General features: G+C 35.4%; 1 protein-coding gene across 3 annotated transcripts in view; it reads right to left on the bottom strand.

The window, feature by feature from the left end:
• The window catches only part of trc (Serine/threonine-protein kinase tricornered), a 230,655-nt gene that overhangs the window by 105,742 nt on the left and 98,164 nt on the right, over nucleotides 1-26,749 (bottom strand). Inside the window, exon 1 of one of the 3 annotated variants that reach the window (XM_081727836.1) lies at nucleotides 8,514-8,981. The exons of 1 other annotated variant lie outside the window; for it this stretch is intronic. In XM_081727836.1, the coding sequence (XP_081583962.1) occupies nucleotides 8,514-8,664 (151 nt within the window). In that variant the 5' untranslated portion in view covers nucleotides 8,665-8,981. Of the gene's footprint in view, nucleotides 1-8,513; nucleotides 8,982-26,749 lie in introns of those variants that run through there. One more of the 3 variants, XM_081727835.1, reaches the window with a different exon arrangement.

Below are 26,749 nucleotides of genomic sequence, written 5' to 3'. Positions count from 1 at the left end.
CAAAACTTAAACAAAACAAAACAAAATCTTTAATGCACCTCTCCTAAGTTGCTCGAAAGTAAAATAGTATTTTCATAACACAAATAATATAAATAAATAAATAAAAGCCAGATAAGAAAACAGTCCTAAAATTAATTAAGAGAAACAAAAAACCACAAAGTAACTTACATTTAATTATTTTTCAGTCCATTTCATCAACGGCTATTAGAAAATATCACTAATTAGTAGTAACACGTACTTTTATTTCACATCATGCCGACTTGTCACCTCGCAAAAATTTACAAACCGTTTGGTAGTCACAAGAAAATCACCAGAAAATACGCATTTAAGAAAAGCTTCCAAGGGCGTGACAGGACAAATATACTGCAACGTGGGTAACGATTATGAAAAATTTCAATATAGATACAAGCTATTATGAGAACCGAAAACAAAAACCAGTTTTTCGTGCACAAGAAATGAAAGCGAAGTCACGGTTGTTCTACTTCCGAGGTGAATTACTTGATAGTGTTACGAAACAACACAATTGCTCCAACAGCTCGCCAACCGCTTTACTTTATTTTGCAGTGCTTTGCTTTCTTTCTTTCTTACCTGGCTTTTCAAAACTCACGACAGCACAAGGAGACCCATCTACACACACACACACACACACACACAAAAAAAAAAAAAAAAAGGCTTCGTAAATTAAGCCTTTCATTACATACACTCTTTTTGTTTATCAAAGCAAGAAAAGATAATTGCAACAAGATTTCGAGATAGTATATAGTTAAGGTCATTGTTTCCCGTACCACGACAGCATAAATCACCTCACGCTGGTCGTGCTAGTGCTTAGTCGTAACGTTTCTTAATCATCACTAGTTGTTATGAATACATATTTTAAGTCGATCATTATATATGCCAAGAAACATGCTTTGAAAAAGTAAAACTACACTTTGTTTGGCTTCTAAACAATAAACTTAAATTCTGTACATCGCGTTTCAACACAATATTAAGAATTCATATTTCAAAAGTGTTCATTACAATTGAGCTGAGCGGCCCACAAAATGCTCGAGAACATCGAAGTTCTTTAATATTTATCATTATAAGTCTTTTAGATTGTCATTCGATTTCACTCCATTACTTTAATTATCTATATGAAGATTTCAGTTCTTACATACTATTAACGGATCGAATTTATTCGTAAGTTACAAGCGCATACCGAAATTATGAAGGGAACTTCCCTCATGCCTACACGATTACCATATCCGTCTTTGGTGCGGGAAACCTGAGTTTGATTCCCGGTCGAAGCTCACAATTTGGATCCCACATTAAGCTGTAGGTCAACGTCTCATATCAAGTCATGAGAGTACAAATGTCTTTTGTCCATTTTTTCTCAATATTGACTTTGTCAGCTATTTCGATCGCTTGATATCTGCTATGATACTTTGATCTGCCAGCAAGTCTATAGCATGTTTTAACTTAATCCCAAAACTATTTCAGTCACGATCTGATCTTTGCCAATATTTGGAAACTTCGAAACAGTCTCCTGAAAAATTTAGACAACTGGACATATGATATTTGTGCTCTCAAGACTTGGATATAGCATCGCTCCTGAAAGGGATGCTAAGCTTCAAGCCAATCAACGAAAGGCTATTGACAGGGCTTGAAAAACCTTGCTTGCAAGTACTCGCCAGCTAAAAATTCTACTAGCCAGACCATTCTGCAATCACAGTGTTTATACAAATAAACAAAAATCACTATGCGACACAGTAAACATATCATTACATTTCTTATGTTGTTTATTGGGATGTCTTTTACAAATAAAAAACATGTGCCATCTGCTATTTACTCTTGAATTCAAGTTTTTGATTGATCGAACTTCACTCGCTAAATGAAAAAATGAAGAAAGAAAAAAACGTACTCGCCATTGGCGCGCAGGCGTTTGCATTTTTCAAGCCCTGGCTATTGATATTATTAGGTATTCAAAAGTAACTGCTTATCGATATCTCATATGATCCTTCTTTTTTTTTTTAACTACTACTATTAATCGAATGAAGCTATAATTTGCTTTCAGAAGCATTACCTTGGTACGGAATAACAGTTCATAAAAGAGTTAACCAGGGCTGGATTAACCCACCTGGAGGCTCGGGGCTAGAAAAAATGTGTGGCCCCTGCTGACTTTACCTAATACATTTTTGCAAAAGTATGGTAGGAAAGTTAAGGGAACATGTTTCATATTTTTGGTCAGTTTATTTTCTGATGATGATTGTATCTTCATGACTCTTTTCAGATAGCCAGTTGAGTTTTTGATCAGAGTGGAGGACCCTGTCCACCTGGAGGCCCAGGACTATATCCCCCTAAGCCCCCCTTAATCCGACCATATTTATTTTTTATTTGAAGAACTCCCTAGTGGCTAAATAATCTTGGGTACGGAAGACCAAGGTTTTTCTATCACCTCCGGTTAAGATTCACATGTTAAAAAGCTAGCCCACATCTCATACGACCTCTGTGTCTTAAATGGACGTTAAACTCAAAACAAATACACAAATTATTCGAATTAAAAACTGCTAATTTTTGAAATATTATTTAAGAAAAATGCATAAAATCGCATTTTATTTACATTTTATTTACTAAGAAGAAAAAGAAAGAAAATGAAGTTTCCAATGTCGACTACATGTTCGTAAGTTCTAAAAACATTACGAAAAAATTATAAAGGTTGAAAAATATCCTGTTGTAAGTCTTTGCGGTACTCTACTGAAGAAGTAAGAACTCAAGTACGAATACACACAGCGTAAAAGAAAATACTATGTACTTCTTGTATTAAACAATCAATTATATCAGACATATGGAATACAAAATACAAACACTATCACCCGTGAGTTTGTATTTTTTTTAAAAGTATTACATCGTTATTTCTTCAAAATTGGATAATGGGTTCTGATTCTCCTACCCTCTATTTTTCAAAATATAAAAATAACAATGAATCACAATCCTCTCCGAATATTTCTATGATTTCTTTCCGAGACAGATTCTTTGCCCTGTGATAAAAAGTACACCATATTTTTCATGTCGTCTTTTTTTTTTTTTTCTTAAGTGAACGCAGTCATATTTTATTCTCATTTATACACGTGAATATTCATGCCAATGACTTATCATGATGTGTATGTAATATGCATCGGGAATATTAATTTCCAAAACAAAAGCTCTATGTATGAATAGCTACACAACATGTAAAATACGTTTCAACGTGATAATTTTGGCAACTTTACGCCTGTTAAAAAAATGAAACAATCGCTAAAATAAAAGAAAATCTTTATTCCCAATGCTTCTATGGTAACCCTAAACAGCGGAGGGGGAACGTGACCACGAGTGGAGGAAGGGAGTGATGAGTGGCTCTGTGCTGTCTTGCATTGCAGATAGTCTGCAGCAGTGACTCAAAACAAGAACAAAACGAGATTATGCTACAGGCTTTTCTACGTTTTCTGATGGGAGTAAATAAAGAGTACTTCACTTGATTTGAAGAAAAAACTAGTATGTACTGTTCCCATTTAACTAACTGCGCAGATTATACACATGCACATTATTTATATCCTATAAATTCTACTCAGATTCGCAGGTCTACCGATACCGATACAGTTTAATAACTTTCAATCTATGGCATTATCTCGGGAAAGGAATGTTGCATAATTATAAACAAAAGTATCTCGTCACCCATACTTCAAACACCGTGTGCGTGGGTTTTCTTGGGGTTCTCCCGTTTCCTCCCACTTTCTTCATTCCACCATTTCATTCATTTCCCATCATCACCGTCTCCTTTAGCTTAGCCGGCAAAAACGTGAGACGCTTCATTTTTCTCATCCAGACTTCAAAAAAAATAAATAAATCAAAATAAATTCCAACCAAATCCTCCAAGTTATACAACACAGCACAAGCCCTACGCAAATGGGGAGCATATATTTCAGGCAATATTAATTTTATCTTTAATTTCATAAGGCATTATGCAGGAGTATTTTAAATAATTCTGTCTCAAATTTTGAATTTAGATATAACTGAGGGTGACCTGAAAAAAGCAAGCTGCAAAACTAGTTAGTTATTTGAAAATAATACAATGAAATACTACATTTTAACAATATGGAATCATACCTGATTCTGAGTGTGATATATATATAATGTCAAACAGCAGCGTCCTTTCAGGGTTTGCCAGGAGGAGCAAAATTATCTACCAACAAAAGTGGTTCACGCTTTTTAATAGCATATTAGTATAATTTATTAAAAAGCATATGTTTCTCAAGCTCAGAAGAGGGAATTTCACCCCCTGCCCTCCTGAAATTACGCCCCTAATGCTAAATCGGCCTTTTTTAATCTTCTACAGGTAAAAGGAGTACTACAAATATATCAAATTTAGGTGTAAGAACGGGATATAGTATTTACGAGGAAGAAATCCATTTCTTGAGTTTCCATCCGTGGCATTGTACTCCCATAAAGCTTGAATCTATGACCACGGACATCGAAAGCTAGTACGCTTGTTCTGGGGCTATGGGGACATCACTTTTCATGTTTAGACCATCCAACTAACATCACAGTGCACTTTCATTGAACACATTCCGTCTATAAAGCTATTTTCAAAAATTGTTCTGGTAGTCAAAAAAATACTCAATGTGTTCAGACACAACCCTGAATTTACTGTTAACTTTGGTGCTATTTGTGGATATCAGTCTAACTTGGAGAACTGCAGCCGAAGGCAGTTAATTTTCAAATCGGATCTTTACTATTATCTACTGATAACTATGTATCTAAGAATAATACAGTTTTTCTCAAAATGTTGAAAATATGAAAACGTTGGCCGATATTCGGAATCGCCTCTGGAACCACTGGCCAATTTGTAATGACAATGTCATAGAACTGCTCAAAATATGACACTTAAAACATACATTCACCACACGTTGATATTCTCATTTCGAACTTTGTGTGACACTAACTAGCTAGACTCGGTTCTTCCCTCGATAAGACTTAATATTTGTATCGCAGACAACTTGAACGAAAATAAACTTACTATTCAATTTTTAAGACACCATACTTAACCTTTTACGCCAGTACCAGTTTCCTGCATTTTAAGCGTCATCTAAGTATGTGTATAGTATTAGCAAATAAACTTTCGTATCTGGAGTGAGATGTGTATATTAACTACCTGGGAAATTTTAATATTGAAGTTATCTTAGTACAACCGAAGGTTTTTTAATACGCAAAATAGGAATATACCATTCAGTTGTGTCAAGTCAAGGATGCAGATGGAAGGGAAGTAAAATAGTATGCAGGATGACATATTTGCTAGTATTGGTGTAAAGTAATTAAAGTATATGTAGCACATAGGACACTTTTCGAGATTCTATCCCGTCTACAGACTCCATCTCGGGAGGTTCTAATTTCATCTTCGTACTGTATTGCTACTGCGTTTTTTTTTTTTTTTTTTTATCAGAAAATAAATTTTAAAAATGCAGCATCTTACATGCTAATATAGACACTTTGATATTTCAATTTCTGTTAGTTTTCCTGATTCTTTACCTCTTTTCCTGCTTATGATATGCAACAGCATTCCAGTAATGTACAGTAACCCAGTATAGGCAAGTGAACTTTTTCCAAAACACTATTTCCTTGCTAAAATATAACTTTATATAAATCAATGAAAATAATTTTTGCTCAAAGTGAATACAGAAAATGGGCGTGCCTTATATACACCGGCATATATAGAGTTTGCTTCTTTCATATTTGGTAAACATGGTTTGGATCAACGAGGGGATAAGGGGGGATTTCCCTCTTTCAAGTAATTTTTCCGGTTCATCAAAGAATAATTTCTTCCCTGCCAGGGAGATATCCCCATTTTATATAAATCACTGTAAAAATAATAAGTATGGAAAAGTTTTCTCTCGTAAAAAGCTTGATTCGAACATTGTTGGTAATTGAAAAAAAAAAAAACATTTATTTTTTTAAAATCACCTCTTAAAAGTGAACTTAATGTGTACACTAAAGTCTTAAGCTTTGAGCTATAGTCAACAACTACCACGACTAAGATATTAATTTGGCTATAACGCCATCTAACGTTTCGGATACCTAAGCAGCTCAAAATACTTATTTAAATGAAATTGTAGCTATAATTCATCCGTTTAGTTCTTCCAAATCTGACACATCGGATACACGTTAACTAGGGGGCACCAGTATATATATTATGTGAGTAGTCGTCTCATAATACCTTATAACTTATTCTATTTAGTGCGATTCCATTTTAATAAGTATATTTGTGACTCCAGGAAGTGGGGAAAACTAGAAGTGGGTACAATTTGAAACTACTGTCACTGGATTCCTTCATTATTCATATTTTCTTAGCAAAGCAAAGTTCTTGTTAGAAACATTGAAACTTCCTATTACGCTAGAATAGGTTTAAGCACAGTCATTTCATCATCTATGAACTAACAAATCTACAATAACAATGCCCCTAAGAAAATTACGATTATAGATAACCACTTGCGTACGCGTGTAGAACATCATTTGTTATAACACAATGCATAGGAATGTCATTTTATCACGACTGATGAATTTCTACATAGAATGTTGAGGCATGTCTAAACTTACTAACTTCAATTTGCTGTATATCGCTCTCTGAAAGCAATATATAGGCCTATAATGTATATTTGCTTATGAGCAGAGACTTTTTCCCGTAAATGTCTTAGCAAAATTAAGCTCATGTATTACTTAGGCAGAAATAAGAACCTTAAACAATATTTTCACGATATGAAGTATGAAGTTAATCAAAAGGCTGATGATGAAGTGTTTAAAAACAGATCTTTCAAAGTACAAACTCACTAAACATGCTCCATAATAGATAAAAATCGATTGGAAAAAACAAAAACAATGTTCTCAAATAAATTACGTTTTACAATTCACACAATTAAAATCACAAATTACCTGTGGACGATTCAATACATTTATTTCTAAATCAATAAACGTGGTATTGTAGTGCAAAATACGTACATAATATAGAAATCGGCGATTGCATCCGATATCTTGACTGCGATTTTTTTAAGCATTCAGATATTTTTTACTTTCCGGCGGAAAATAGCAAAATGTCCCAACATTACTTTTATGAGATACTATTTTAGTTGTATGTGTCTTTTACATAATCTGTAGTAAGTGTCAATTTCCTAATAGAAGCGTTAAGAGCTAAGGAGAAAATTAATTATACTCAAAATAAGTGAATCATTTGTAATGGAAGTGGTCTCGATTTATCGTACGTTTCTTTGTAAATTAAGAACTATCGTATCCAAGTGTTTGGCTTCTAAATAACTCCGGTAGTATTCGTTCTCAATGTTATCGAATTTCATGGCAGTAAGGCGCAATCTTATACTGGCATAACGAGAGGGTAGGAACTTCATATCCTTTTACTCCGTGATATGATATTTCCTCTGATCATTATTTTACATTCCTCTCACCAACAATATGAAGATCATATGAAACAATACAATATTACGCTATATTTCTAGTTTTTTTCTTTTCTTTTCTTTCTTTCTTTTTTTTTTTTTTAGTTCACACTAGACTACTCTAGAATGCATAGAAATGGAAGTTTCTTTAGTCATTAGATAAATAAGAACTATCCAATCACTGGACCGCCTCTATTTTATTTCGATCATGTTGTTCACCGCAATATGTTTCTTTAAACAGAATTGAAAATTTATACTTTTAATTGAAATAAGTAGTATATTTAATGCACAAAAGGGCCTCGGTGGCTCAGTGGTAGAGCGTTCACATCTGGTGTATGGGGTCTTTGATTCGATCCCAGCTTGCGCCAAGTGAATTTTGTGGTGGACAAACACGGTGTGCGTGGCTTTTCTCGAGGTTTTCCCGTTTCCTCCCACTTTCTTCACCATTTCATCCATTTCTCATTATCACGGTCTTCTTAAGCTTACCCGACATAACAGTGGGACGTAAAACTTAAAAGATTTCCTTTCATTTCATTAATGCACAAAAGATCAATTGCAATATTAATATTTAAACCTCCCCTTGGAAGATATAAGAAAATTTCTGAACAATCTAAAATGAAATTTTTAGTTCACTGTCCTGTGCTTATGATACGGACACGAATTATGAATACAAGTAATATTGGAAGAATTAGTGAAATGAAGAGAATACGGGGATATTGAAGAATTTCCAAAAACCTATCGACACTATGTTGTCCGAACCAAAGAACCCCAGGACAAGAGATGAAAGCTCCACCATTGAACCACCATGACCCCTTTACCAGCAACAAAGTTGAAAAAACCGAAAAAACTATATTCTGTTATCAGAAGAGATTTATACACGAAACAGGTGCATAACAGTAGAACACTTGTTCCACTGAATCTTTTTTTTTTTTTTATTTTTGCGGGGGTACGATCAAAGTTTTAATCAAAAGACAGAAGATCAGCTTTTCTAAACACGATTAATCCCTTAATTTGAAGCTTCCAAGGAAAAATTAACACAAATAATAATAAGAAATATATACAAACCTTGCTTTCCCATGCCCAGCCCGCTAATCCAACGTAAAAATCGCCGCACTTTGCCAGGTCTGCCCCGAAGGAGTATTGTTGGGGCACCTGAAGATTTGTTTACGACGCGAGTTACTTCTACTTCTGACCGTGCATCTTTGGAAGCCGGCATCCACCCTCGGGCACCCACCAATGGGGGCTTGTATGTCTTGTCTCCAGCCGTGTTGTCCGTTCCACCACCACAACGAACAGTGATTCAAACATACACCTCTACTTCCTCGAAAAACTCAGGAAATGTGTAGCAAAAGAAGTATGCACCTCACTTCGCGTCAACACTATTTTCACAAGTAACATTTATTTTCCGTATACATAAATCACAAACAATTATTCTTCTAATTCAACTCAATGCTGTAAACATAGTGATCGAAATATGCAATTGTTCTCCACACTTAGCACTTCACGTTACTACACAACACCAACTGAAACAAAATGAAAGAAAACCACCTGTCGAGTACCGTAGAGAAGTCACGTTACTGTTGCGCATGCTCAGACGTCATGATCTCAGCAGATCGACTTCTCTTTTCATATAATCTGAGTGTGTTCTCTGAGTGCTTACCTCTACAGCACAATATACTGAAGCTTTGACACGTCGTTGCCAAGTTTCGCACGTCTAATCCTATTGTATTATAGCACCGTAATTATAGTCGATCTTTCCACACATCAGGAAGAACAGAGGAAATTTACACTACTTTTCACAAACGTTAGTGTTAATGCTACTACTGTTCTTGCAGCGCCGTAAAAAGAGAATTTTATATGTTCGGGCTCTATTCTTGGTTGCTGCGATAGTAGGTATGTTGAATGAATTGCACTACGTTCTTCCATTATCAATTGTATACGTACTTTCAATCATGGCCCGAAAGTCATGATTTGAACTTTATGAATAAAAGGGAAGATCACCCAACAGCATCACTCCATTATTGATCCTATAGTTTCCTGAATTCTTAGCTTGATAGGGCTCTTCTTCCGAGGAAGAAAAACCAGAACTATAATCAAATTTTCAGAAAGTATGTTCTTAGCTTTAAGATGTTCTTGAATACCGCCTCCTATTTTCTAACAACTTTTTTCAAATATCGCAGTTTTCAAAGCTAGTGGCCAGCGCGCTCGCCTTCGGTGCAAGGGGTTCACGTTCCGATTCTGTTGGGAAAGTATTGAAGGTATTATAGTGGTTCTGATTCCATCATAATATGTAGGTTCACGTCTTATATAGCTTCGGTGCTCAAGAGGGATGCTAAACCAATCAACAAACAAAATATTGCAGAAATCAAAGAATGTTATTAATCATTCTACAAAATTGTTTGATATTTAGAAAATACTATTTAGTGAAATACAGTGTGTGTCGTCGATATATTCCCCATCGTCAATGAACCTCTCATTAACAAATCAATTATAGCACCATAGGTTTAGATGATGAACCAAGCAAGAATAAAGATTATCTCAAGGACTTGAAGTTTAGACCGGTATATTATCTCTCTATAAATGCCTCTAAAGAACATTATCAATTTCAGCAACATCATTAGAACTTTTAACTCGACCACTTCCTGGGATCAAGTCTCTGCCATTTTATGTACATGTGGCAATGTACCCTACAGTTTTCAGCTAGCACGTGTGACAGCAGAAAATTATCTACTGAAAACTGCATGTAAGTTCCACTTCTTTTCCTATCACTTACAAACGTTTGTAGAAGTCAACCACAGATAAGTGGCTAACCCATATGCAGTATATTAGGACGCAATATCCGTTCATTCTTTGTTAAAAAAAAAAAAAAAAAAACTTTATTCTTAAAAAAAAAAGTACAATTCTTATTATCATAGTCCTAGTTTCAATCTATATCCGAGAAGAAAAATACTACATAAATACACATTATTCTCGATACTAATTGCTGTCACTCGAATAACATGTCCCATTATATGTCATTTCGCTTGCTAAGGAACGTGATTATCTCAGATTTGAGACGTTTGATGTCTTATAATGAGCATTCAAACATATGTGGCTGTGACTTTGATGGCAGTGCACAGACAAAGTCGAGGTGAAGGAAGTGTTATTTTCCTAAGAAAAAAGTCCTAATCTTCATCTTCAGTATCTCAAGAGAGAATACTTTCTCATATACACCATTAATATTGTAACTCTTTATAGAGCTAATATTTATACAACAGACATGTTCTTCAAAACATAAAAAAAAAAAAGTGTTCTTCCCACAGGTCTAGTGGCTAACGCACATCCCTTTGTTGTACGTGGTTCTGGGTTTGATTCCCGATGGGAGAGCACTGAACACATTATGGTAGTTCAGATTTCACAAACTGTAAGTCCACGTCTCATATGGCTTCGGTGCAAAAAAGAAACACTAAGTTTCAACGAACTTCTCTTTAAAACTTTTATTTTTATTCAAATATGTGAGTGTTCTTCTAGCTTCATGTAACTCCGAGTTCAACCTTATGTGAATTTCAAAGGTTTAGTGGAAACTGAGTACTAATTCCAGCCACATTACAATAGAGATGCCACTCTTTAATGTTTTGGCGCTATGTAAAGCACAATAAACAAACATGTTCAGATTAATAAATTATGCTGAGAGAAAATAATATAGGACCGTGTAAAGTAGCTTTGAATGCAGCTACAACAACAATGCTACAGGAAAATGGAGGAGGATGCAAGAAACAGGATTTAGACAAGTGACATCTTCCATCAATACCTTTTCAACTATAGAAAAATGCGCTGCTTTGGAATATTAAATAGCCCTTCAAGTTATACAACCCAATTAACAACCATGAACAGTGGGTTGCATATGTTTCAGGCACGGTTCACACAAAACATCAAACGGTCATACCATGTTTAAAACGTTACGTCTGAAACAATCTTTGAATTGTTCTACATAATTTCGTGCAATTTCAACAAATTTGTCTAGCAATTGCAGAGATAACGACGGATATATTAGCATACTTTTATGGATCAATCAAACGAAAACTTTTTGAAGCTTGGATACGTGTAGTTGAATGCCTATTTTATAACGTGTATATCTTTGCTGCACATGAGCCAAGCCAGAGTTTCATTCCTACTAGATCATAGAATTTTCTGCTTTAACCCAGCATCATGAAACAATTATGGAACTACTGAATTGAATACCAAACGATGGCCTAGAAAACCAGGAAAAATTATGTTGGACACCCATTAGCTGAATCGCGCTACCTCAGGGTCGTCCCATGGTTAGAGCAACTACAGCGTTCCCTCAGGCCCCGAACCACAGGAGGAAACAGTAAAGTCCTTCAGAAATAATATGGATTCTTTTAGTTTTACACCCGACGATTATGCCGAGTAGGCTAAGGGAGGCGGTGATAATCAGTAATGAATGCAATACTGGAATGAATAACGTGGGAGGAAACGGTAGAACTCCTAGAAAACCCACGCACACGGTGTTTGTCCACCGCAAAGTCCAAATGGTGCGAGATGGCATCGAACCAGGGACTCCATGCACCAGAGGTGAACGATATACCACTGAGCCACCATGACCTGCATTAGGTACTTCAGAAAACAAGTTTAATATTTCTAACTCATTCTTGCGAATTAAAACATTTATACATGAATATCCATTACTGTGTAAGATATTTTTACGAGTATATAACATTAAATGTTACAAAGTCCACTCCTAACTGCCACTAATTTGGGAAAGTCAAAGTTGGCGTAAAATATAATTTATTCAAGCTGGATATATGTAATTCTTACCTTATCATTGGCCCCAAGAATCGAAGGAACAGCCCTGTGCTACCTGACTGGTGGGTACGGCCCTTCGTAGACTGTATGCCAGACGTTTAATCATATATGGAATAACAACGCGAGAGTAAACAAAGTATACTTATAAATCACACTGTACCTCTTTGGGATCACACTTGGAACCTCACACTTCAGCTGTCAGCTTAATGTTTCAGATATTAGACTCACAGTGCAATGTGCCTGTATATACGAAAAAGACCAGAGCCCTAATTTGAGTATGAAATTCATGAAGAACAATACTGTTAACAACTTGGCAACATTGATCTTCTCAGAAGGTGTTCCTGTGTGTTCACTTCCATCTTTCTTTCTCTCTCTCTCTCTCTCTCTCTCTTCTTCTCCACCTCTTATGTACATGTGAAAGAGTCAAAGAGAAAGACTGCATTCTGTCCAAGTACGTTGTTGAAATGTCTGCAAATACCGCTGGCCTCGTTCAGACAACCAACATAGATGCGAAGGAAGATTTATGTAACAGGAATCCTCAAACTACTTACTAGACACAGTGTCTACATCTCCCACCCACTTCGGTAAATATCAGCACTCGTTCAGATAAACAACTTTATAGCTACATACACCTATTTCTAAAGTACATAAAACGCAGCACTATGAAAAAGTTAACAGTATGTGGCAAGACAGGATACAGTGACATTAAGGAAAATAATAATTTGTTGTAATATTTCAAGAGCTTGATTTAAAAAAAAAAAAAAAATACCTTCGTAATATTACCAGCCTGTATTGAAAAAATATAATTGCTAGATATCTTTATAACTTTTACAAAAACAAAAGAATTTTGTGATTCGTTTTTATTTATTTATTTTTCAAGATCGACTGTAACGAAAAAGAGAAGCAAATATCGAAAATTGGACTTACAGTTGCTTGGGACTTAGAAAGTATGGTAAAATATAAAGAGGTAATGCCTTTGATAGTTTTTCCGATGTAACTTAACTGTCCATCAATTATTACGTCATGACACCGAAGTTGAAATCACACATGTAACATATATATCAAACATACCAACCAATTTACGAGTACTTCGTGTTTTCCCGTTTTTTCATGATTATAAGTATTGTGCCATCTTTAGCAGGTCACTTGCCTCAAGTAAAGAGGTTATATGGTCCATGGCCTTTTAATATTGTTCACTAATTGTGTCTTCGTATTCTTTACATTCTATCACATAACTCATACGGTAGTTTCTTCCCAAATAATGCCCTATCCAGCTTCTTTTCCTCTTTTCAGATTTCCAAACAATGCTCTGCATAAGTATTGGAAGTCTTAATGGAACGATACGTCTGTCGATAGTTAATCAGAGCAAAAACGGTAAGACATAATGCGAGAAAGGGTTTTTGGAATCGATTAGCGTCCCAAACATAGATCCACCTCCTCCACTAAGCCTTTATTGAAATCAGAAGTGGTACAAATCAATCATTTCCGGTTTTAATGTTGATCACAAAATGGTAATATATACATGTATATCTAGAAGCGGTTTTTGGGAGTCGATTTAGCGTCCCAAGACTATATTCCGCTATAACATTTCTCTCTCTCTACTTAAAGCGAAAATCATAGAAATGTATTACTGATTCTGGTTACAACATAGGTCTCCAAAGAGCAAAAAATTGTAAGATATAGCGGAAAATTGCTTTCTGATATGAATTCAATGTCCCAACAATCCCCACCCTTATCTCCCTATTTAGTGTTGCCCCAAAGACAGGACGAGACGAGATAATTTTTGTGATGGAATACAACACCAAACAGAGCTGTTCCAAAAGAAACAAATGTTCATTTCGAGACGAGAAAGCTTTTTCACTACACCTTTTCAAGACGAGACAACCTCAAATCTAGTCTCTCTGGATAACGTATTTCTATTCAAACTGGAAGTTGTGAGAATCTTCTATTTCCACCTTCAACACTGATCGTCACAGTAAAAAAAGCTGTAATAGATACTGAGAAGCAGATTTTTTTGTATGGATTGAGTACCAGAAGAATACGTTTCATCTGTGATTTTATTTCTCTATTGCAACCAGAAGTTACACATCTATTAGGTTATCTACAAAAACTGAACCTTTGAATGTCAAAATTGAGAATACATTTACTGTTATTTGAAAATATTATGAAATCACATATAGACCAGATTGTTCGATTCTGCTATTCTTTCAGCATCATTATAATTCAGGGTTCCTACTGATCTGGAGAAATTTATTTCCCTGACTTCTCCCTGATCTTTGGCAGGAAATTCCCTGACTTTCATGACAGGTGTCGGATGACATTGACAAACAAGGAATAAATAACGGTGAATATTTATATATAAGAACATTTATTCTACAGAGACAAAAAATAAATTGCTCACATGTACATTCCACTTACCACCCATAAATATCTGAGCAACGTTCGATATTGTGATCATTAATGGTTGACTAAGCTGAAATTTATGTACAATTAATGTTAGAAAAAACATATTTTATAAAATTTCCCTGATTTCCAGTCTTTTCCCCTGAAATTCCCTGAGCTGCACCATTTTCCCTGAGTTTTCTCTGATTTCCCTGACAAGTAGAAACCCTGTAATCCTTTCGCTATTCAACTTCTCCAGTTTGTGGTTTAAAAAAAAAAAAAAAAATGCGATACAGGCCTCTTTTGAAAGTAAGTTAACATTATTCAAGCAGTATTATTTTGCAGAGACCGAAACAAATTATAGTCTGACGGATGTATTAAAACCTCTCAGCTAAGTTCTTTCAATTTCTGACGGGTCGTTGGATGTTTGCAACAATTAAGAGTGGATTTCTCGCTCTATTCCTCTATTTAAAGAAACGACAGTTCATAGCCAAATTACGAGCAACTTTTGAAGAAAACAAGACCGACTTGTTGAAAACGTATTAGAACCTTTTACACAAGGGTATAACATATTACGTTAAAAACTGTCAGTGATTTCTTAAACTAACAACATCGTTAAAGTGAATTATAGAACACTTCATAATTCAGGAACTATATAGTTTTCCTACTAACATGTCAAGAATTCATTGCTAACGTTATTTCATGTATTTCTGAAACACTGTATCCATACTAGTATCAGAAATAATATAAGAATTATTTCGTTATTCTAATGTTCAGACTCTATCACAGAAACACACATATTATGGCCTTTTATAAGTAGAGTCATACTTTCTAAAAATGCTATGTCAATGCAGAACAAGAGGAACAGCCGGAAATTGGATGTTGCAACATTCTCATTGAAGAAGAGCGTGTTATCATCAACGTACGGTGAAAAATAAAAGCAAGCCACGATGGTTACGGTAATACCTTGAACCTGTAACGGTGACTAAGAGGAAAGATTTAATGTTTTCCCGTTACACGTCCCTTCTGCACGGTTTTATGGTAATGTTCCCTGCAGCAGATTTCAACTTCTTTTTCACTATAAATTACAATTATCAAACAATTACATTCATATTTTATGCCTTTCAATTACACGGCAACAAAACATTTAGCCAAAAAAGTACTATTACTATTCATGACGGTTCTGTTGTTGTTGTAAGTAAACATCTCTTCCCCACCTAGTTTAAATTTTTCCCAAAATATTGAAATATTTGACGAATAAATTATTGCAATATTGTGATATTTGTCATTTTCAATTGACTGTTTTATTACCGTCCATTTCCAAAAATAATTACGTATGTTTCATAAAATAATAGTAAGAAAAGATAAGAAAAAACAAACAAAATTGACTAATTAATTTAAATAATTAATTCTGGTCTGAAAATATGTAATTCTAAAATCTGGGAGGCCTATAACGCTGTTATTAATGTCCACGATTATATAGCTGCATAATATAGAGTAGTCAAGTAATTTTATCACTTCCTCTGTCAACCTCAGTGCACTATTTCAAACAACACGTCTGCTACGTAAACAATGCATATGCTCATGTGTAACATTTTATTTTCAGGTAAATACATTTCCTTACCTACCTCTTATTGACCTGTTTGCTCTTTAAAGTTCTTTCTTTAGGAAATTTAAATGAAAATGGCAATTCTCTCTTTCATTATATTACTTATAAGCCAGTATACGAGGGCCGTTCGGGAAGTAACCTCCGATTGGTTGAAAAAAACACCAAAGTAAATAAGAAGAATTTATTACATACATCTGAAAACAACTTCTTTGTTCTATTTTACAACCTAGTTTCCATAAACATTCAAACACTTATCATATCTCTGCACTAGCTTAGAAATTTCATCAGCATAAAAATCTCCCGCCTGTGCCTTGAGCCAGCTTGTGACCGTAGCCTAACCTCTGTGTCACTACGTCATATAACATAGTCCTGGAAACTTGTGGAATTCATCGGAGAGCTCCGAGGTTGTGAAACGTCGATTTTTCAAGAACTTTTCCATTAATTTGCTGAATGAGTTCATCAGTGACCACTGCCATTTCTCTCTTCGTCATGAATGTTCGTTCGTCCACTTTTAAATGAACGAACCCATTCACGAACAACTCCTTCACTCATCACACTTGGTCCATACACGGCACAAAGTTCCAGATGAATAGCTGCTGCCGAATATTGTTTTGATGTAAGAAAACGTATAACAGCTCTCACCTCGCACTTGGCGGAGTTTTCTATTACAGTACACACTTTAAGACGCTACACAAGTCGAACTTCTGATCAGACAACCTTCACTCTACCACGGCTGGATGCAGACTGATCTACCGCGCTGCCCCTACTACTTAACGCTCAGTGACCAGTCGGAGGTTACTTTCTGAAGGCGCCTCGTACAAAAAGCATTGTTGAGTATTTACTCCATCTACGATTTACTTCAGAAGTTTGTTTGGAGAAGCATTTTTCTTTTGATTTTAATTTGATTTCATTTGAGTTTCAGTTTAACGTCACCTTCAGCAACGAGGCTATACGAGACTTAGACCTACAACTTAGCGTGAACCCAGATTTTCCCGCACCAAAAACGATAGAAGTAACTTGTACATGAACACCCTAAAACTGATATCAATATGTTTGTATAGCTTAAAACACGTAACATATACAAATTACCATGATGTTACCAGATCAGATAAATTTCCTGAAGGAATCTGAGAGGTAAAATGTGAAAATTAGGTCGTAAAAATCATTTGTTCAAAATCCTCTCCCCCTTTCTCATTTGAAAAAATTGATAATCCTAATCTACTTGCAAGAATAATTGAATTGAATGAGTTGAAAAAGGAATACATTCAAAAATCTCAACTTTCCGAAACTGGGCGGAAAAATGAATATCAGGAACGAACTCAATTTTCCACTCATACGTTTCCGCAGTCCTCAATATAGAGGGACATAAAATTAAGGAATGTATTCCTTATTCCTTTCAAGAGGAATAAATACTTACAAAGAACAAAACAGCTATGTGAGAATATTTTCTGAAATGTATGCCGTTTTCAAATCATTCATTCAATTCTTGTTGAGTTTCGAAATGTGCTGTTGGAGGAAGATGGGGAAGATAAAATATACAGAGAGAGCAACAAACGAAGATGGTTTAAAACGGATAGGAGAGAAGAGGACGCTTTCAGGCAGCATCCTTCGTAGGAAGGCTAATTGGATTGGATACATCTTGCGAGGAAATTGTCTTGTTCATACTGTCACAGAATGAAAGATGGAAGGAAAACGAGGAATAGGAAGAACATGACTAACTTATGATTTGAAAAATAGAAGAAAACACTGGGAATTAAAAGAGGACGCTGAAGATTGAGAAGTGTAGAAGGAACATTTCCAGGCTTCGATCTAAACAAATAAGCCTCATTAGCTACCAGGACCTGCCAACAGGCAGAATACTTCCATTTTTTTTCTGTCAAAATCAAAAAAAGAGGGATTAGAACGAAATTTCTGCGTTATTCTTTGGACTTGCAGGATATTCAAACACGGCATGAAAATAGACGATGTAATCAAAACTCTTAATAAAGTAAAGTCTATATATCAAACATAACTTACTAACGTCTTTGCGTAGTAGATCTCATAACATGCATTCTTAAGTTTACTCCTGCTACTATTTAGTATTACATAATCTTATAGGTTAACTGTCACAAACAATCTCAATTGAACTCTATCTATGAAGCAGACACCACTTAAATCATGAATTGTTACGAATGACTTTCTTCATTTGGTAACTTGCAGCTTAGAATTCCCCAAGAACGCTTTGCTACAACTCCATTTAGAATAACTTTGTCTCATTGATTTGGTATTTCACATTTTAACTTGAAAATTAAGGTTACCTGAAAGCTCAGTTTACTAGCTAATTCACTTTTATTGCTTTCTAGTGTATTTCCTCATGTCAGTGAACCCAGGCTGCCACAAATGAAAAAGAAATGAAATCTCTCAGTTTTACGTCCCACGAATATGCCGTGTAGGCTGAAGAAAATGATGATGATGAGAATGCATAAAACGGTAGAATGAAGGAAGTGGGAGAACTCCATGAAAACCAATGCACACGGTGTTTGTCCACCACAAAGCTCACTTGATGCGAGATGGGATCGAACCAGGGACCCTACGTACCAGCGGTGAAAGCTCTACTACCGAGCCACCGCAGAAGGTGTCAAAACACAAAACAGCGTTGTACAATGACAAAAAGTGAATTTGTAGAACCCAGATTTTCTTTCGCCAAAAACTTCGGAAATGAGTTGACTAGCTAGAATAGTTTTCGGAATAGAGAATTACGAGGGACCTATGTTTTTAAAAATCTGCTTTAAAACTGATCCAAGAATTCCAATTATTAATAAAAGTACATAAAAGAGCAGGTTGAACTTCCGTTGCCAAGTGCTGGTTGCACATAAGCGAGTCAAATTACATTTGTTAAATAAAACGCAGTAGCTATATTTATTTTCTAACATTACTCAAAGAACGTATCAGCGCTCCCACAGATTTTTGTAAACTGTTTTCTCTGACAAGTTTGTTAAATGTTTGCACTTTTCCGTAATACAATTAGTTCAGTTAGACACCTAAACTAAACGGAGGGCACTAACTTTCTATAAAATGGAACATCCTTAGAAACATACGTGACTATTATATACAGGGTGTCCCAAAAGTCCCCAGACATAGGGTAACTGTTATTATCAGAGTTACAACGAAACCGCTTCCAAATATGATGTTTTCAACCTAAAATGAAGGATTTTCTTTTTAAAATCGGACGCGCCGTTTGGGTTGTACACTCTTTACGCGCCCAATGTTAAATGCCAATGAAACGTTGCAATTTACCTGGACCCACAACCTAAGTGAATGAAGTTACTGTTTGAAATGTGGGCTGGCCATCTACACGTTAGTATAAGAGACAGTAACTTCATTCACTTATGTTGTGGATCCAGGTAAATGGCAACGCTGAATTTTTATTTAACACAGACCTACCAACTCTCCCACATTTCGACATTCACTCCCGCTCTCTCGCAACGAAGTAGCAAACTCCCGCATAGTCGAAATGGAGAAAGGGGGGAAGTAACAGCTTAACATACCTTTTCTTTTTTTTAAAAAAAAAAAAAAACACCGTTGAAATTTCACCTAATTTATTTTTCGGCTGAAATAAAGTATACATTGAACTATAATAGTGGGTACCTGTTTCCCATCATTAGACAATTTTGTGTTGGTCACTCACAGTAGAACGATCTTGGTACTAGCACTTGTTTCGGTGTCCAGATCTCAAATAATTATCTTTCAGCCTGATTCTATGTATGAATCCGAAATTTCAAATATAGATAAGTGGCACCAAAATTCATACTTTATTCTCGGTGGTCATATTGTGATTTACTAAATAATTATTAAATCTAATTGTAAGGTATACATTTGATATTTTGAGCAGACTGAGCAAGATAAATATACGTAAAAGCTAGTCAATACTTGTCTTAGTTGTTTGTTTTCTTAACTGTCAATGAAATAGGTCTCTTGAGGAATTTTAAATATTCGAGTTTTGTATTCCGGTTTCAAATGTATACTAGTTTCAGATGTTCCAAATGGTATATGTATCTCGGTCCTGGAACCGGGCGGACCTAGATTGAACATACGAACTCTCACCCGGATCAAATCAGATATTTTTTAAGTAAGGCAAGCATTTGATCTTTGACGTAGAATGAAGGAAACAAATATACTTCTCAATATTCCTCTTAATTTTCTGTTTTGTTTTTCATAATCAGGACTTCGTGAAATTACTTTCGGCAAATTTTAGATATTCAAGTTTATCACAATTTGGGATGTAGGTTTGGATAAGAATCAAGATCTGAGATACGGATTTCGGATCCAAATCCGAAATTAGAATTTCGGATCCAGATCCAAGATTCGGATCCGGCCATACCTATTGGGTGTGTGTCTGTGTGTGTGTGTGTGTGTGAGAAAGAGAGAGAGAGAGAGAGAGAGAGATAGTCTATTCATCCTTCGACTGCTGCTACTATTATAGTTTATATTTCGAGGAAGTCTCCCGCCTAAAATTCCTCCCAGGTTGGCAGGTCTGTTAACATTGGATGCATAAAGAGTGTACAGCCCAAACAGCTCGTCAGATTAAAAAAAAAAAAAAATCTTTCACTTTAGATTGAAAACATATTTGGAGATGGTTTTCCCTTTTACATTTTGTTGTAACTCTGATAACAGAGTTACCTTGTTAGGGGACTTTTGAGACACCCTATATATTAAATCAGTCTACGTGATACAGAATTATACGTGAAGACACGCACGGTATTAAAGACTATCAGCTGTCGAAGGGTTTCATGGTACCAACTCTTCAAAGACATTAGATTTTGATAAAAATTTATATGGAACCTGCAAGAAAGTATACTCTTTGAAACTAAAAAAGAATAATCAAAATCGGTACACCTGCATTGAAGTTAAGCATGAGCACGTACACAATGAAGTCGGTTAATTACAATATTAATACTATCAGTCGTTGTGGAGTTTCGTGGTCTAGTTCCGATGACTACCACGAGATCCTAATTAAATTTATATGAAACCACCGCGAGAGTATACTTTTTCAAAGAAAAAAATAAGTTAACAAAATTGGTGCATCTAAATCGAGATTATGAATGATCTTTCATACAATTATGATATGAACACTGTCATCCATTGAGAACTTTCATGGTCTTGCTTCGAAATCACTGTTAGATGATAATGAAATGTATGTGGAACAATCGGAAAAGAATACTCTTAAACAAATTAAAAACGGTGTTCCTGTGTTGAAGAATTATGCTTGAACATATGCACACCATATTTTATACAATATGTGCGCTATCCAAAAATGCATGTTTCAGAATCCTGCGGTACTCACGTAACAATTTTTAGGGAGGGAGTTTGGCTACAGGCATATAATTTAAAGTACTCACCAACTACCTCTAAAAAAAGTGTTGCTAAAATACCACAGGACTCTGAAACATGGATCTTTGGATAGGGTACACACTAATTCCTAAGTGTGAAGTCTTGACCCCGACTATGGTAGGTACCATAGTTTTGGAGCTATTGACATTTAAATTTCATTTTTTCATGTTTTCGGCAGCCTATAACTCCGAAAGGAAGCATTTGTGCACCCAGGTTGGTCTATTATCTTGGTGTCAGGAATCACCTGCCAAACGCTGTTGTTGTTGTTTTGAAACACCCTGTATATATACGGGTTAAACTGAAAATCTCTTTTTTTTTTTTATTTTTTTTAAAGTCGATTACAAAGACGTATGTATCTCAGCTCAGAAGGTCAGAGGAATAAATAAAGGATTCAAGATGCTGTAGCTCAATTGATTTCAGAGTTAAGAACCTAACCATAAATCATAGCACAACACACCTTGATATAACTTAATGCATTAGAACTTGTTATTCTATATTGTTGTGTTGATTGATAACTAAATCAGAAATAACCTTATTACTTCAAAGTTGCCTTCATTATCGAGAACGACTACTTTGTTTCCCTGATATTAAAGAACATTTCAATAATTTCTCTGATTTTCCAGGCTTGTGGGAAGTATCGTTATGATTGACTTATCAATATTCTTATTTTATTTATTTTTACTTCACTCTCAGAAAGTATGGTATCAAATCATTGCCAGCTAAAGCATCTGCCTAATGACTCGAGGAATCTTAAATACTATAATTTAAGGACCACAAACATAACTTATGAAGTTACAATGAACTGAACATAAATAAATATCCATGTTATGCTGTTACAAAATTCTGTCGAGACACACACTGACTCGTAGACCAACGACCTTCATATTATGTATCAGTTATTGTACTAATTTACTTCAACTTAGACAACTCGGGGCCAGAGTGTCACATGACGGATCATGTATAATCATCACAGGTATTCTGCCATTAGTGGCTAGTTTTCTGAAGGTAGTGTGTTCGCCTTTGGTTCAAAGAAGAGAGTTTCTGTTTAGGTCTCACACTAAATATATCTAACAGACTTGACAATGGAAAGAAATGTTAAAACTTGGAAAAAAAAAAAAAAAAGTAAGGGAAGTTATTCTACAAATATAACTAAAATTCTCCAATTTTGTAACATCAACAAATGACAAATTTCGAATTTTTGCTGCCTATGGGAAGCTCTTCTATATGGATCTAGCGATGATCATTATGACCACCATCATCACGCTCGAGAAATTGAACAATTTTGCACGGAAGTGCCACATTAGCGATTTCTCGATCTCGCTCACAGTATCTAGCTCACGTCGATTAACAGTTATTAATAACAACAAAAACAACAAGAAGAAATTGAAAGTAAATAAACTCAATTCTCAGTCTGCAACAGAAAAGCCCCGAAATCGGTCAGTATGATCCTGAATTTTCTCTGACTATACTTCGTTTAAACTACAAACGAAGCACTCAATAAAACATTCTGACTGATCTCTTTCCTCGTTCTCCCGTAGACAATTGTATAAGATAAAATCTTCCTCCCAGAAGTGTAATTTACGGAAATTTCCTCAAGGAAACAGGCAAGCATGCTGTTCACAGTTTTCGAAGAATACTTTATAATACCTTCAAGACAAATTGGTTTCAAACATTTGGAAAATTCCTAACAAGCTATAATGCAACCTTGAGTTTATTTCTAAAATGTATTCAAACAGAAATTGTTTTCACTACTAGGGAACCATGTAATGTTAGCACTACCAAAACGTGACAGTGTCTGCATTAATGCACTCATCTAACCTAAGAAGTATATTCTAATAATAACACCTCTATTTTTTTTTTTTTCCCCTTCAGGACTAGTAACAGATAGAAACGTACTGTTTGTTTCAAAACACGCGAGCACTCGTCAATGCGTTACAGAGATGGCAACACCGTACGGTACACAGAAGGTTAGAACTATTTACAGGTAGAATATTCACCCATAACTAGGAAGAGAAAAATGCGAGAAAAAGCGACATATAAATGTCCTTCTATGGAAGAAACCTACATACGTGTAATTCCAATTGCGAGAAAAAGTCTTATAAGACCAGAACACACAAGTTCACTACATAATATTGAATTTTACTTCATGCATTAACCTCGTGTAAATCAGATCTAACAAAGTTCCAACTCCCGTTTATTTCCCGATTAACTTAGCACGTTAAGAGGGTGTACACTACTTGCATAGTAAATGATTTTTTATAACAATTACGGAAACACATCTATCCACTAAGGTTGAACGCAGCTTTTATTATTACTATCTATCAGAGTAATGAATAAATGTTCCTGAACTCCATAAATCCACGTTAGCTTGCCTCTAAAGTTTGGTAAACAAACACAAACGAGCAAACATATGAAGTTTTTTTTAAGGTCTTTTCTGTTATTCAAGGTGAAACTAAAATAAAAAAAAAAAAGGAAACTTCAGCTCAGCATTCAACAGATTTTGCAGTCAGTCAGGCCATTGTAATGCGCACGATAGTTGAAGCAACAACACGTCAAACTTCGTTACAAATATAGTTTGAAACCTTCAACTACTACGTATTAGAGGTTATTCACTGTCATTACAATGAATACGCAGGATAGAGCAGCAATAGAGCTGCTATTGTGTCCTTTCATATACCGATAATCATCGCTTTCAGTTTATGATTACTACAGGTTGTTACGATCCGTTCTTTGTGTTCTTACGCTTTGTAAATTTCCATGTTGTTCAGTTCAGCTTAAAACCACGCCTCTATATTAAATCCTCATCTACTCTGACAGCATTTCACGAAAAGTATACTGAGAGAGTGTGCTTTATGTTTTTTTATAATGGCGTTCCAAGTTCCCTTTACATGCTGCTATAGGTTCAGCAGCTTCACTTGAAGACTGAACTCTGCGCAGATCGGAAAGTCGCCGAATGCATACCGAGAAAAGAAAACGGGTGCAGACGGACTTGAAAAACAATCCTGCCAAAGCGTGAAAACATACCATCTTTTGAAATGAAAGCTCAAATGAAGAACGATTGGTTGACTGAGAATTTTAACATCCTGTACATAACAAGACCAAGACTATACGAGACGCTGACTCACAGCTTAATATGGAATTCGAAGCACATAAACACAAACCCAGGTCTCCCGCGCCTAAAGCTATAACCATATACCACGTGAGAGCTGAACTGAAAAACTGTTTAGGATTTGGGATTTAGATTTCTGGGTTTTCGGCATCTAGCAATTTAGCCTGTCATGTGTAAGGGATGACGTCCCTCGGCGAGCACACTATCCGGAGAAAGGGAAGGAAGGAGGCGGCCTGGGACCTATATGTTAGGTACCACTCCGACATTTGCCTGCTGTGAATGAGGAAAATCCAGGAAAGCCTCATTCAGGATGGCTGGCCTGAAAAAGCTTCTTACACTTTTTCGACCGGGACCGCTCGCACCGAAGGCGTGTTAGCGGAATTGAAAAACGACTAATATTATTAACATCAAAATGGAATAAACCAATATATATCGAGCGGGAAGTTGACAACGCAGTACACTTTAGCTATTCCCTGTTCAACGCTACGGAAAACTGAAGAAAAAGGAAATTCTTGATAGAGTTGACGCCCTATTGGGTGTTGAAATAGATTAGTTAGGGTCACGTTCATAAGGCCGCGTTATCTATAGGGATTAAGAGATGTCGCACTTCAGAACATATATTTACAACAGTTTCAACATAACGTGGCATGACAAGCCATCTTTCACCATTCACTTTTCTGCTGTGCTTTTTACACCTCTATGAGATGGTAAGTACATGGTCCACAACTTCATTGCCTTAATCCACTCTCCTTTAACCGTATTCCTTACAACAGTTTAAACATATCCGATTCTTTGCTGCAAATGATTCGTTGTTCCAAACCTTCGTAACAGGAGTTCGACACTTCTCTTCGTTTCTTAAGTCACGTATGTAATATTTAACCAACAATCGTTTCACTGGTCTTGTCGCATATTTCTTCAGGGCCGAAAATAAGTAATGAGAACTACAAATTATTATATTCCATTAAAGTAGGGAGTCTTCAGGAATGGCCGGATTCGGATCTCAAACTACATATTTTAATATTGTTCTGTTTCCGACACAGCAAATAGACGAAGAATTTCTGGACCTTATGCATGCTTAAAAAAAATCACCATCTACAACATGGATTGCAACAACTTTTTAAATGATTTGTTCGTATCTCCAAAATGACTACGATTTCCACAATCCATCCTACACATACCAATTATTACGAATTCCTCCATATGAGAAACAACTGTCTTCAGTATCTTTTTAATCATGTACCTAGTAGTGGTGGGCACAAAAACCAATTAAAAAAAAAAAAAAGGTTCGGTTTTCTACTAAAACCGAAATGTCGATTTTCCTACAAACTGGTTCTGCCCGTCTCTATCACGCAGAAATAATATACATTCCATATCCATAATATATATTCCATATATCTATTACGCAGAATAATATATTCCACATAGAAAATAAAGAAGCTTCCTTTGGGAGTGGCTATGTTATACGAATGACACTAACAGTTTTTTTTCGATTGTCCGAGAAACCTGATTTAGATTAGTAAAAATTACCAAAAACAGTTTGCTTCCTTTATTCATGGGATAAACAAGATTAATATGCTATTACTCCAAATACTTGCTTCTGTTGATGTGGGAGTGTACATTACAAAAACGAAAAAGAAAAAAAAAGAAAAAAAGAAAATCGAAATTCTCATATTTGCAAAAGTTTAAAAGAAGCCTGTGCCCTTTTAAGTGTTCACAACAAATTAGAAACAAGAAATAAAAATCTTTTCAAAGACTTTACACCAAGATGCAATTCTTACTTGGATAAGATTCGTCTTTCATTTCTTGTTGCATCATTCATTTTTAGGCTATGTATGAATTTAATTAAATATTTCCGCATATCACAACTGAAAAATAGGTTAAATGTCCTTGCTGCACTGCTGCTGCGGAACCACTTTAACGTATTCGGTATTAATATGTTTATTTAACTAACCTTAGTATATTTTGGGGTGATTTATTATTATTATTATTATTATTATTATTATTATTATTATTATTATTATTATT

This window comes from Thermobia domestica, chromosome 10, assembly GCF_964235325.1.
Source record: "Thermobia domestica chromosome 10, izTheDome1.hap1.1, whole genome shotgun sequence".
Taxonomy (NCBI): Eukaryota; Metazoa; Arthropoda; class Insecta; order Zygentoma; family Lepismatidae; genus Thermobia; species Thermobia domestica.
Note: the sequence above shows the minus strand (reverse complement) of the source record. Positions and strands in the feature narration are given on the sequence as shown.